We start from the raw sequence: 12,787 nt of genomic DNA on the forward strand, positions 1-12,787 counted from the left end.
GCCATGGATGCGATGAGGTTATCGATCAGACTTTGGGGAATACTAAGTGCAATCTGCAAGTCTCGGACAGTAACAGGTGGCCTTGGTCGAGCAGCAATGCGTCGTCGATTCAGGTCAGGAAAGCACGCTGGCCATTCCATACGCTGTATTGTTTCAGCTTCAAGCATGTTCTCCACCAGATGAGCTCTATGCGGTCGGGCATTATCATCCTGGAAAACAAAGGAATCTCCAATGGCTCCAGCGTAAGGGATGACATGAGGTCACAGTATCTCGTCTGCATACCTTCGGGCCGTCAAAGTGCCATTCCAAATGATATGCAGGTCCGTACGTCCGCCTATGCTGATTCCACCCCATACCATCCAACTAGCTCGTCTGTATTGTGACCTTTCACGAACGAATGCGGGGTTATTTCGAGTGCCCCTGTCCCTCCATACCAGAACACGTCGGGTGTCACACTCCAGACTGAATCGGGACTCGTCTGTAAACAGCACTTGGCTCCACTCATGTTGCTCCCAATCTCGATGTTCAGCAGCCCATCTTCTTCGGGCCGCACGGTGGCGTGGGGTCAACGGAATGCAGACCATTGGCCTACGTGCATAGAGCCCTTCCTCATGAAGCCGATTACGTACTGTTTGGCTGGACACCCTTCGTCCTGTTGCCAAGAGGAACCGTCTTTGCAGCTGCGTAGCATTCTCTGTTCTGTTTCGACGGGCCTGTTAACTGTACATACCGGTCATCAGTTGCTGTAGTGGCGCGTGGCCGACCTTGCCCTGGTCGACGTCTAACATTTCCTGTTTCTTGGAATCGATTCCACAGCCTTGCAACAACACTTCTGGCGACTCCAACAGTGTCTGCGACACTACGTTGTGTTTGCCGGATTCCAGTCTGCCTATAACACGCCATGCCATGGATTCCGGTAAATCATGTTGTTGAGACATCCTCAAGTCACCTTGTCTCAAAAAAAAAATACTGCGCAATCGAATTTCACAGTTACGGCAGTAAAACAGACGTTTCTGCAACATCCCGATTTCTGCCCTTATCTCCTTTTTCTGGTTTTTGACGTCATGAACTTCGATTTGCATATGAAGTTTTCTTCCGTTTCCTGCTAGGCTTTAAATTATGGATGATTCATTTTATGTTACTTATCGGTATACATCTTTGCGTAATTTTGTTAAAACCATGTGCTCCCCTAATTGTTTTGAGCAGGTGTATATAAAGGGTAGACTAGGAAGTTCTGATGCTAGGTCTGGGAAGATTGGTGATTTTCATGGTTCATCCATTAAAACGGTGCAGGGTAAGGTTGTTAAATGTTTCAAATGCAACCAGGAAGGTCATATTCGGAAGTTTTGTCCAAGAATAAACACAATAGCAAAATCTGCAGTCAAGAGCAATGAAGAGAGGGACAAAGCATGCGCTCTAGTGAAAAGTACCATGGAACTGATGGACGAGATAGCAGACAGAGGAACGAAAGAGGGTCAAAGATTGAGTTGGCGATCGGTCCGGGAAAGTTTCAGGGCATTGTGGATAGTGGTGCAGAAATCTCAGTGTTACGACAATGCTTGGTTCCCAAGGAGTATCTCAAATCAGCTGGTAAGGTTATGTTGAGACCTGCTTTTGAACCACAAGTAGAATCTAAATTAGTAACATTGCCTCTAAGTTTGTGGATGGAGGAGGGGGAAATAAGATCCTTTGTGAATGTTCATGTAGCAGTGGCTGAAAATCTGAACGAAATGGCATTAATAACACCAGAGGTGTATACATTGTTAAAGGATCAGAAAATAAAGTACCTTGGAAAAGAGACTGATTTCTTCAGACCAAGTAGGGATCATGGAGTAATTGAAGAAATTAGACAACTGGAGGAGCGGGAAGGGGGTGAGGTCACGGCGGAATCAGCGGAGTTTACAAGGAAAGGTGCTGATGCCAGGCTGGCAGTTCCTGTGTGTCCAGTGGCAAGCGAAAGTGTTGAGGTACACTGGGAGAGAGAAGGAGGTAATAATAACCCATTATCTCAGACTCAGAAATTTAGGCAAGAACAAGCAGAATGCGAATCCTTGAAGAGAGCGTTTGAGGAAGCCAGGCAGGGGAAAAACGGATATTATTTGCAGACTGATATATTGTATCATACAGGGTCCGTAGCTGGCCAGAAATATAGTCAGTTGGTGATTCCGAAATCCCGGAGAAAGGAAATTCTCAAATTGGCTCAAGAAACTTCGGGTGGGTCATCTGGGTTATAGGAAGACCAGAGACCGGATTGCCTTGTCGTTTTGGTGAGATGGCTTGTTAGCTGATGTTAAAAAATTGTGTGAGTCATGTCATGATTGTCAGATGCGTCGGAGAGAGAAGATTAAAGATAGAGCACCCATCGAAGCTGTAGGAAGGCCAGAGTTACCATTTCAGGTGGTCAACGCGGATGTGTTAGGGCCCATCGAGCCTAAGTCATCAAGAGGGCATAGTTGTGTGTTGTGTATAATGGACCAACACAGTAGGTGGCTGGAAGCTATACCATTTAAATCTTTAACTGCTAAGGCTACTTGCGACGTTTTTATCAAGTTTTCATGCGGACGGGAATACCGAGAATTATAGCGATGGATAATGCTACAAATTTTTCGGCGAGTCTCACACAGAAATTTTTGAGTAGACTAGGGTGCTGCCCTAAGTTTTCTATGCCGGGTTATCCACAGTCGAATGGGCTGGTTGAGCGTTTCGTGGGAACGATGAAAAACATGCTGCATCACGCAATTCATAGTCATGGTAGAGTATGGGATAAACAATTACCGTTTTTACTGTGGGCTTACCGAGAAGTTCCCAATTCAACGACCGGAGTACCTCTATTTCTGCTTGTGCATGGTCATATGCCAATAGGTCCTTTGGCCATACTAAGGTCTAGTTGGGAGGATGATGAGGTTTTATCACAGGGTATTGGAGGTTTAGTGTCACAGTATTTGCGATCCCTTCGGGAAAATATAGCGGAAGGAGAACAATGTGTCTACAACTGTTAATAAACAACAAGAAAAGTATGTACATCATTATAATTTGCGATCTAAGGATGAAAAGTTCGAAGTGGGTGATGAGGTGGTAGTCCTTATCCCAGATTCAACAAACAAGCTTTGTTCGAAATGGAGTGGTCCAGGAGAGATCGTAGACATCAGGGGTCCCCATTCATATTTTGTTAGGTTACCCGACGGAAGCGTAAGGAATTTACACCAAAACAAATTATGCAAATACATACAGCCGATACGGGCGGTGGGTTTAATCTATGAGGAAGACGATGACTTTGGCGAAATTCGGCATGTCCCTGTTGAGCATCGGAAAGTAGACGGTTCATTAGAAAAATCTAACGGAATGGAAAAATTAAGCCATTTGGATGAAAAACAGGTCAGGGATCTGAAACAAATTATCGGGAAGTTTCAAACCTTGTTTGAAGGGGAAATAAAACGTGCCAAAGTAGGGTCTCACTTAATCCAGCTGAAACCAGGAATAACAAGGAAACAGCCCCCACATCTACAGAGTTCCAGAAGCACTGAAACCTCAAGTAGAACGCCAGATTGGAGAGTTGTTGGATAGGGGTCTAATTGAACCATCTAGAGCTGAGATCGTGTACCCTATTGTGTGTGTGGCCAAGAAAGATGGTACTGTAAGACTTTGTTGTGACTATCGGGCACTTAACGCAGCTAGTAAGGTGGTACCATTTCCAATGCAGAGCAGGAGCGGCACGTTATTTGACTACACTAGATATTTTAAAAGGATATTGGGAAATTCCTTTGGATAAGGGTTGTAGAGAGTTGACAAGTTTCGTATCACCAAGAAGCCAGTATCAGTGGAAGGTGATGGCATTTGATTTATCGGGGGCTGACGGCAACGTTCCAAAGGACGATGAACCAGGCTTTGAGAATACATAGTGGGTACGCAGAGAGTTTCATAGATGATATTGTTATTTATTCAGGTAGTTGGGAAGAGCATATGACTAACTTGGAAGCAGTGCTGAGCACATTGAAATCTTTGAACTTCTCGGCCAATCTGGAGAAATGTACATTTGGAAAATCGGAAGTGAAGTACCTGGGAAACGTCATTGGTTCAGGGAAACATGGTCCTGATCCGGCGAAGTTGGCAACTATAAAAATGCTGAAGGTTCCCAAGACGAAAAAGATGCTGAGGTCAGTGTTAGGACTGTTTAACTATTACCGGAAATATATGAAAGATTACTCGACCGTGGCTAAACCATTGACCGATCTAACGAAGAAGTCAATACCGAATGATGTTCCGTGGACGGAAGAGGCAGACACCGCTTTTCAGAAACTAAAAGGAGCATTGTGCAGTGTGGTTTCTTTATTCACGCCCGATTTAGAGAAACCATTCGAAATCCATACCGACGCATCAGAAACAGGAGTTGGTGCTTGTTTAGTGCAGCGAGGGGTCGATGGCAAAGTCAGACCGATCGCCTTTGTGAGCCAGAAACTGCCTCCCACTCAGAGTAAATGGAGTACAATAGAACGAGAGGCTTATGCGGTCGTTTGGGCTTTGGGAAAATTTGAGCACTGGATTTTAGGTAGGATGACCCACCTGTACACGGACCACAATCCGCTCTGGCTCTTTCAAAGTTTCAACTATCTATAAGTCACAAAACCGGAAGCCAAAATACAGATGCGGATGCTCTATCCAGGCTCTACTAATGATGTTGTACGAAAAGGGGAAATATGTCATAGCAAATTATATTTACCAGTATGATCTACCTTATATGTGATTGAATAAGTGTGGATGTGGAAAAAAAAAGAAAGATGTGAATTGTATATCAAGCGAAGAAAAAAAAAGATGTACGTTGTGCTGTGTGTTATTTGCATTTCATGTATTTGTATGTTATTTGCATTTCATGTATTTGTATGTCATTGGCATTTCATGTATTTGTATGTCATTGGCATTTCATGTATTTGTATGTCATTGGCATTTCATGTATTTGTATGTCATTGGCATTTCATGTATTTAGATTAGCATTTGAAGTATTTATATGTTATCTGCATATTATGTATTACCTGCATATAGTGTATTTTTGTTTTTTTAATTCCGATCATGGCTCAGAGTAACATAATGAATGAACCTTGGTTATTTTGGTGTATGAGTTTACGAATTATGGACAATTGTCCAGTAATTGTAAACTGGAGGGGAGGTGTCATGCCTAGGGATCTTACAGGAAAGAACTGAGCAAGGAAAAAAGAGACTGCGGGGGAGTGAATTCTTGTTGGGGGCCCCGGAGGAAGAGAAAAAGAAGAAGAGACGTAGGGGGGTGCATCTCTGGTGACGAAGGCCGGAGGGTTTTTCTTTATGTGTGTGCTGGAGAGAGAGAGAATGTGGTTTTCTTGTACTCTCAGTTGGTAATTAAATATATTGTTTGTTTTCACAAATATGAGTGGAGTTACTTTTGTTCGAGGAGATGTTGGTAGTTGATGGAGAAAGGAGGTCTCATACAACCAACTCCAACGACGGCGGTGAAAAGAGACCCTACCTTCATCAGCAGGTTAAAACCTGCCTTTCCGCTCATCAACAGTGTGCCTCAGCCGCCCTACAAAAGACACATGCATCCATTCCAAACACCTCCTCCATCATCCGTAAAGCATTGTGAAAAAGACACAGACGTGCAAAAATGTTTGGAAAAATCGTCTACGTTCATCGAAGCATGTGACTTTTAAAATTAATTTTTTTTTCTTTCTTCTTTCCTCGTCCTTCAGACTGCGAGGGGATACTGTAGTTCTCCCCTCACAATGGTGCTGGAATATCTCCTCAGCTTATATACTTATATTCTATTTTCTGCTAGTGGAAACACAACAGAATTCGAGAGTCAAAGACGTCTGGCTCTGCTTGTTTGTTGCTGCTGTTGTCCTACTCACAGACGCTAAGTGAAACTACTTTTTTCATTAGCATGAATTCAACCTAGCACCTACATTGGATAAGTCAATGAAACTTCTTGAACATATGGCAGAATGTTTTTCGAATCATGCTTTTGTCAAGAATGATGTTCTAAATTTATTTTCTGTAGTATTCTTTTTTCAAGATTAATTTTATTTTTATTTGGCAAAGAGTTCCTCTTGCCTCGTGGGGAAAGTGGAACCTATGGCTGATTGTGCTTGTTGAAAGCATTTAGAAAATGATGCTTCATAAATGAAAGAAGTGTAAACAAAGGGAAAACAATTCCTTTGAACCATAAAAAACCCAAACATTTTATTATTCTGTTATATACAGCTAATTAACAACTATAGAGTGTGCAATAAACTTACAATGCCGATTAACAACTTTGGAAAACACGCTATGTAATAATCCCCCGACATTATATAAGGCAAATGAGAGAAGGGAAATGTGAATTTTCCTAAACTATCAAACTTCTAATCATTTCCTTATCAATTTTAATCAGAATTTTGTCTTGAATGTTAAGCCATAGAAAGGTAGATGTAGTACTGATTCTTCTAAATTTTCCCTTCCTCACGAGTCTTAACTTCAGTTAGTTGTCTACCAAACATCTTTACTGACTTTTTATCTGTGAAGCTGACAAGAATTTGGCCACCAATCATTGCTTCTGGAATAGTTTCAACACTATATCAATGAAGTTTCATTGTTCCTCTACTTCTTGACACTCATCTTTTTGATCTATAGAAGCAACAAGTTCTGACTCAGAAGCTCTATTCTTTCCTCCAGTTTCATGATCAAAAATAATTAAGAACAAATTATTTCTATCTGAATCATATATCATTGATAATTGACTATCCTGAGTTTCAGTATCAACTCAACATTTATGGAACACAAGCAGTTTGCTTCATCAGGAAATATTGATCCTCAAACTCATGATAGCCCCTTTGCGCTCCGGATTCCCAGGAGAATCTTATTATTGAACGACTGCGGAAAAACCTAATTAACTATTGAATAAAAAAAGGTGTTTGCACATAACCAAATGCTTCACTATTTCATTTTTACTTTCAAAAAATTATTTTAATGCTTTCAATTGGGTCTGTATATTTTTTAAACACTGGAATATGCTGCTATTTTTCAATTAAATGAACTTAAAAAAACTTTGTTTTTCAGGCAAAAAAACTCAGCAGGGGATGAGGTGGAGGAATAGGCATCTAACTGGGCAGTAAATTAACAACCACATTTGAACCACAACTGCACCTGCTAACATTGATGTTATTTTCATTCTTTTAAAAAAAAAACAGTCATGTGCCGAGCAAGCTACATTAGATGGATATGGGGAAGACCTCCAAATTAAAAACAAATTTTATTACTGCCATAGGTGGGAAGAGAGAGGTAAAGAATCACACTCCTTGCTCACTTTTCACACCTTTTGTGTCTCCCCTCATTCAAGTTCAAAGAGATTGTAGCTATCTGCTTATGAACAACTGCAGTGTCGGGAACTAGAGCAAGTGATGAAGCAGTTGTCCAGGCAGTGAATTTTCAGGAAAACAAAGAAAACCCTCACCCCCCCCCCCCCCACCAAGCACAACTCCGGTCTATCACTTTGGCAGGGGTGGAAAATGGAAATTTGATTTCTGTAGCAGCATTTATCAGTTTTGTAGCACTTTGAAAGTGAGGCAGTAAATAAAATACACAGCTTTTGCATACAAATACAATGTCACAACAAGCAAAATTCCCAACAAGGTGGCTGAGAAAAAGATGGCCATAAAAATATGGATGTCATATATTTCAAAAATATAGCAACCCAATTAAAAATGCAATTAACAAAAATTTTAAACAATATATACACATGATAAAATATTATACAATGCCCATAAAGGATACTTATGGTTCTCTTATTCTAAGTATGGATAGCTACTCGATTTAGCCCCCAACATGTTTATCGTATTTCTTTTTAAACTTGTCTATCGGGAATTATGAGATGCATCGGTTGCGTGTAGTTACAGAGACATATCTTACACAAGGGACGGACTTTATTTCACACAACATCCTATATACATGACGAGAAACGAACTGCGCAATAACTAGAATAATCACCTGATGGCGCTTTGAGCACGTACATCAATCCTCGTTCTGAGGAAATGGCTTTCTTTTCCCACACGTCGGCGGCGACGCCACAGACTATCCCCCCAGTGAGCGAGCGAACGCTAATGTAGGAAATACAAGATTGACATTCACATATTGATGATACAAAATTATAACAAATAATAAGCAATGTGCATGTGTGTATAAATATTTGCGGCAGCTGAGAATTCAATATTTTGCAAAGACGAATGAAAAATACGAATGTATACGATGTTAACATGTTTGCAATGATTTAAAAAAAAAAAAAAAAATGTAAATTAACACTTATACGAGAAATGCAAAAATAATACATACACATATGCGAAAATGTAAAGGCATAACACAAGAATATAAATGGGTGTAAAAACATATGCAATCAAAAATACGAAACAAATCGTTCTGGAAAATGAACTCTTCGTCCATAACGAGTTGTTACTGTTTTTTCTGTCGTTGACACTGGACTTTTGGAGTCCTGTTTAGAACTGATCTCATTTGGTAGTTCGGTGACTGAAGGTGGTTCTCTGTCATCCATGGCGAATGCAGGTTTGACTCTGTCAATAGACACTGAGATAGATTTACCATTTACTTTGATTACAAAAACTTTGTCGGTCCTTTGCACTACAGGATATGGTCCAGTGTAGGGTGCGCTTAATGCAGGTCGAACTTTGTCTACGCGTAAGAACACATGAGATCAAGATTTTAAGGAAGGATGAACATAAATCTTGTAAGTATTCTTATGAGAAGGAGATACAGGTGATAAACTCCTCATGAGCGAAGACAGCATTGATGCATAGGTAGCGTCTGGTGTAGATTTGGACACCTCATCTGAAAGTAGGTCAGATGGCAATCTAATAGTGGTTCCATACACCTGTTCGGCACAGGTAGCTTGAAGATCCTCCATGAAAGCGGATCGTAGACCCAGGAGGACTATCGGAAGCGATTCTGACCATTTGGTATTGTCGTGAGCAATGATGACACTTTTTAGGGTGCGATGAAATCGCTCGACCAGACCATTGGCAATTGGATGATATGCAGTGGTTCGTATGCGATCTGTTCCTAGTAGTGCTGCGAGCTGCTGGAAGAGATGAGATTCAAATTGAGTTCCACGATCTGTGGTCAATGTTGAGGGACAACCAAAACGACTGATCCATGAATCAAAGAATGCTTTGCAGATGGTTTCGGCGCGTATGTCCGGTATCGGTGTTACTTCGGGCCATCTTGTAAATCTGTCTATCATGGTAAGACAGTAGATGTTCCCGTTTGATGGTGGATAAGGGCCTATAATGTCAATGTGCACATGTGAAAAATGAGCGTCGGGAAGTGCGAAGGTGCTCAGAGGTGCTTTTGTGTGCCTCTGGATTTTCGATCGCTGGCATGATTGGCAGCAGCGTACCCAAGCTGTGATGTTTTTGTTCATGTTTGGCCACACATATCGTGAGCAAATGAGGTTTTTTGTTACAGCGATTCCGGGATGCGATAGATTGTGAAGGTGGTCAAAAATCAGCTTTCGATACGAGTCTGGAACGAAAGGTCTGGGTGAGCCAGTTGAAATGTCACACCATAATTCACCATCTGTTAGATGACAGGGCTTCAGTTCCAGCTGTAGAGATGTGTTGTTACCCTTCAAAATTTCTTTCAGTTCCGGGTCGATTGATTGAAATTCCCCAAATTCTTTAAAATTAATGTCCTTAGAACCAGTTATTGCGTCGATTTCAATTCTTGACAGTGCATCTGCGACATAATTTTGAGAGCCTTGGACGTGACGGATATCGGTTGAATACTGGGATATCAAGTCCAAATGACGAAGCTGTCGCGGCGAACATTTGTTTGGATTTTGCTTGAAGGCATAAATTAGGGGCCTCTGATCTGTGTAGATAATGAACTCCCTGCCTTCGAGCATATGCTTGAATTTTTTTATAGATGAATAAATTACAAACAGTTCTCGGTCGTATGCGGACCATTTGTTTTGACTTTTGGACAATTTCATAGAGAAGAATGCGATGGGTTCCCATTTGTCGGCTAATTGCATGAGAGCACCACCCACTGCGACATCTGAAGCATCTACCCAAACACTTAATTTAGCTCCAGGAAGTGGATGTCTCAGGAGTGTGGCATTTGCCATGGCATCTTTGGCCAAAGTGAATGACTTTGTTGCTTCATCGGTCCACGCGAGTTGGTCGTTGGCACGAGCAGAACGAGGTAATTTTTTATTTTTATGACCTTCGAGAAATTTTATTAACAGATGTAACAAATCGGCAGCTTTCGGAATGAAACGTCGATAAAAATTGTATATACCGAGAAATCTTCGAAGTTGTGTCAAGGTCGTTGGCTGTGGATAATCCAAGATACACTGAACTCGATCTGTCAGTCAGAGGTTCGATGCCGCTTGTAGATAGCCGGAATCCAAGAAAGTCGATGGTTTCTTTACCGAAGTTGCACTTGGAGACGTTGACGCAGAGTCCATATTCTTGAAGTCTGTTGAAGAGAGTCTTGAGATGATGGATGTGTTCATCAGGATCTTTTGATGCAATCAGGATGTCGTCAACGAATGCGTAAACTCCAGGAAGTCCTCTGGTCACTTCATCGATGAATCGCTGGAAGGTTGCAGAAACGTTGCACAATCCGAATTGCATCCTGGTGCTCTCAAACAAGCCGAAAGGTGTGCATATTGCTGTTTTGTGGATGTCATCAGGATTTATTGGGATCTGATGGTAGGCTTTTATGAGATCCACATGGCTGAAAATTTTAGTACCATGCAGTTCAGCAGTGAAATCAGTAATGCAAGGAATGGGATATTTGTCTTTTAACGTTTGTGCATTTAAAGCACGGAAATCTCCGACCGGTCGAAATTCCAAGGTACCCTTTTTTGGTACCATATGAAGTGGTGAGGCGTAATTACTCCTCGAAGGTCTCAAATGCCCCAGTTGCAGCATGTTGTGAAATTCCGATTTCGCTATTTTTAATCTGTCTGGAGCTAACCTACGAGGTTTCGCCACCACAGGCGGTCCTTTTGTGGATATATGATGGATGGTGTTGTGCTTTACTGGTGCATTTGGATTAGGAAGTTTAGTGATCTCCGGGAATTCAGAAATCAGCTTGTGATACACTGAGTCACCGGTAATCGTTTTCACCGAATGAATGCACTTTGCGTTTGAGACGCGTCCGGGACGTTTCAATTTCGTTTTCAAATCGCGTAGGAACTTGTTGCGAAGGTCTGGGACTAAGTCGAAATAATGAAGCAAGTCCGCACCCAGTATAGGAGTTGACACATTGGCGATGTAAAATGGCCAGGAAAAATTTCGTCTCAAGCCGAAATCCACGGAAAGAATTCGTTGGCCGTACACCTCGATGGATGATGAATTCGCGGCTGCGAACGCTTGAACAGGCCGTTGTTTGCGCTGAGAAAGGCTTGCCGGCAAGATCGAAACATCACTGCCCGTATCAACGAGGAAAGATAGATTCGTTTTCATGTCTTTCACAAACAGGCGACGTGACGTAGATGGCAAAGAGCAAGTCGCCTCTACTCTTTGCTGAGTTCGTTTCCCGAATATTTGCAGGGAGAGACACATTTCTTGGCATCGGTGCCGAATCGTCGATGATACCAACACTCGTCGCGATTTTTCGATCTGCTACGCTGTCGCGGGTAGCGATTTCGGTACGGGCTACGACTTCGCCCTAGGGAAATTTCGTCGATTCGCAGATGGAGCTTTTCGATTTCCGACAACAGACGTTCCTCGATGGAATTCGCGGAAGAGTTAGAACAGGCACTTACCGCTTGTGGTGCTACGTCCATGACGCGATCGGCGATTTCGGCCGCTTTGTCCAACGTTAGTGGTGTGACCGCAGCCAGGATGGATTGCACAGATGTCGGCAAATGCTGAAGAAACAGTTCCAACATGAGCTCGTCCGGAACGCTGTGTGATTCCGCGCGACGCCGCATGACGCGCAAAAGTTCGCTTGGACGACGATCACCGAGTTGCTCCCCGGTGAGAAGTTTCCGTATCTCTTGCTGTGACGATTCACCACTGCGCTTGATTAACTCCGATTTCACGTGTCCGTAGGGATCTGTTGCCGTTGGATTCGTAATGACATCGCGGATGATGGAAGCTGCTTCCGGTGGTAGATGGGCCACTATGTAGTTGAATTTTGTGCGACTGTCCGTTACCGGTTTCGGAATCTCCAGTTCGAAAGTTGATTCGCACATCAGGAACCACAGTGTAGGATCGGCGAAATTGTACGGTGGTATCTTTACCGCTGCAACGTCCGCCATGATTTCGCTTTTTGCGTGGGCGAGAATGTTCAACAGCACGTGTTGTTTCCGTTGAGATGCGCCCGCTGTTTCTTTTTTTAGATATAATGTCTCAACTGATGATCAGACTTTCCAAGGTCACCAATATCGGGAATTATGAGACGCACCGGTTGCGTGTAGTTACAGAGACATATCTTACACAAGGGACGGACTTTATTTCACACAACATCCTATATACATGACGTGACGAGAAACGAACTGCGCAATAACTAGAATAATCACCTGATGGCGCTTTGAGCGCGTACATCAATCCTCGTTCTGAGGAAATGGCTTTCTTTTCCCACACGTCGGCGGCGACGCCACATGTCAATTGTGTTACAATTTACTACCTCCGGGGGTAAGCTATTCCATTTATTAACAACCCCATTAGAGAAAAATTCCCTGCTGTCCCTCACCAATCGATACTGGTGTCCCCTTGTAAAAGCAGTCGATTGGCGGTGTACTAAAAGTTCATGGTCC

The 12,787-nt window shown here is 42.5% G+C and overlaps 2 protein-coding genes across 2 annotated transcripts in view; both read right to left on the reverse strand.

The window, feature by feature from the left end:
* Positions 1 to 12,787, reverse strand: part of Polr1A (RNA polymerase I subunit RpI1) — a 553,279-nt gene that overhangs the window by 264,279 nt on the left and 276,213 nt on the right. The gene's annotated exons all lie outside the window — the stretch shown is intronic.
* LOC149069387 (uncharacterized) lies at positions 11,316 to 12,289 on the reverse strand. The gene has a single exon (XM_089249701.1). It carries the CDS (start codon positions 12,287 to 12,289, stop codon positions 11,540 to 11,542), a length of 750 nt encoding a protein of 249 aa, XP_089105827.1. The 3' UTR covers positions 11,316 to 11,539.

This window comes from Pholcus phalangioides, unplaced genomic scaffold, assembly GCF_987345545.1.
Source record: "Pholcus phalangioides strain wild (caught in Gottingen) unplaced genomic scaffold, Ppha-v1.0 ptg000022l_1, whole genome shotgun sequence".
NCBI lineage: Eukaryota > Metazoa > Arthropoda > Arachnida > Araneae > Pholcidae > Pholcus > Pholcus phalangioides.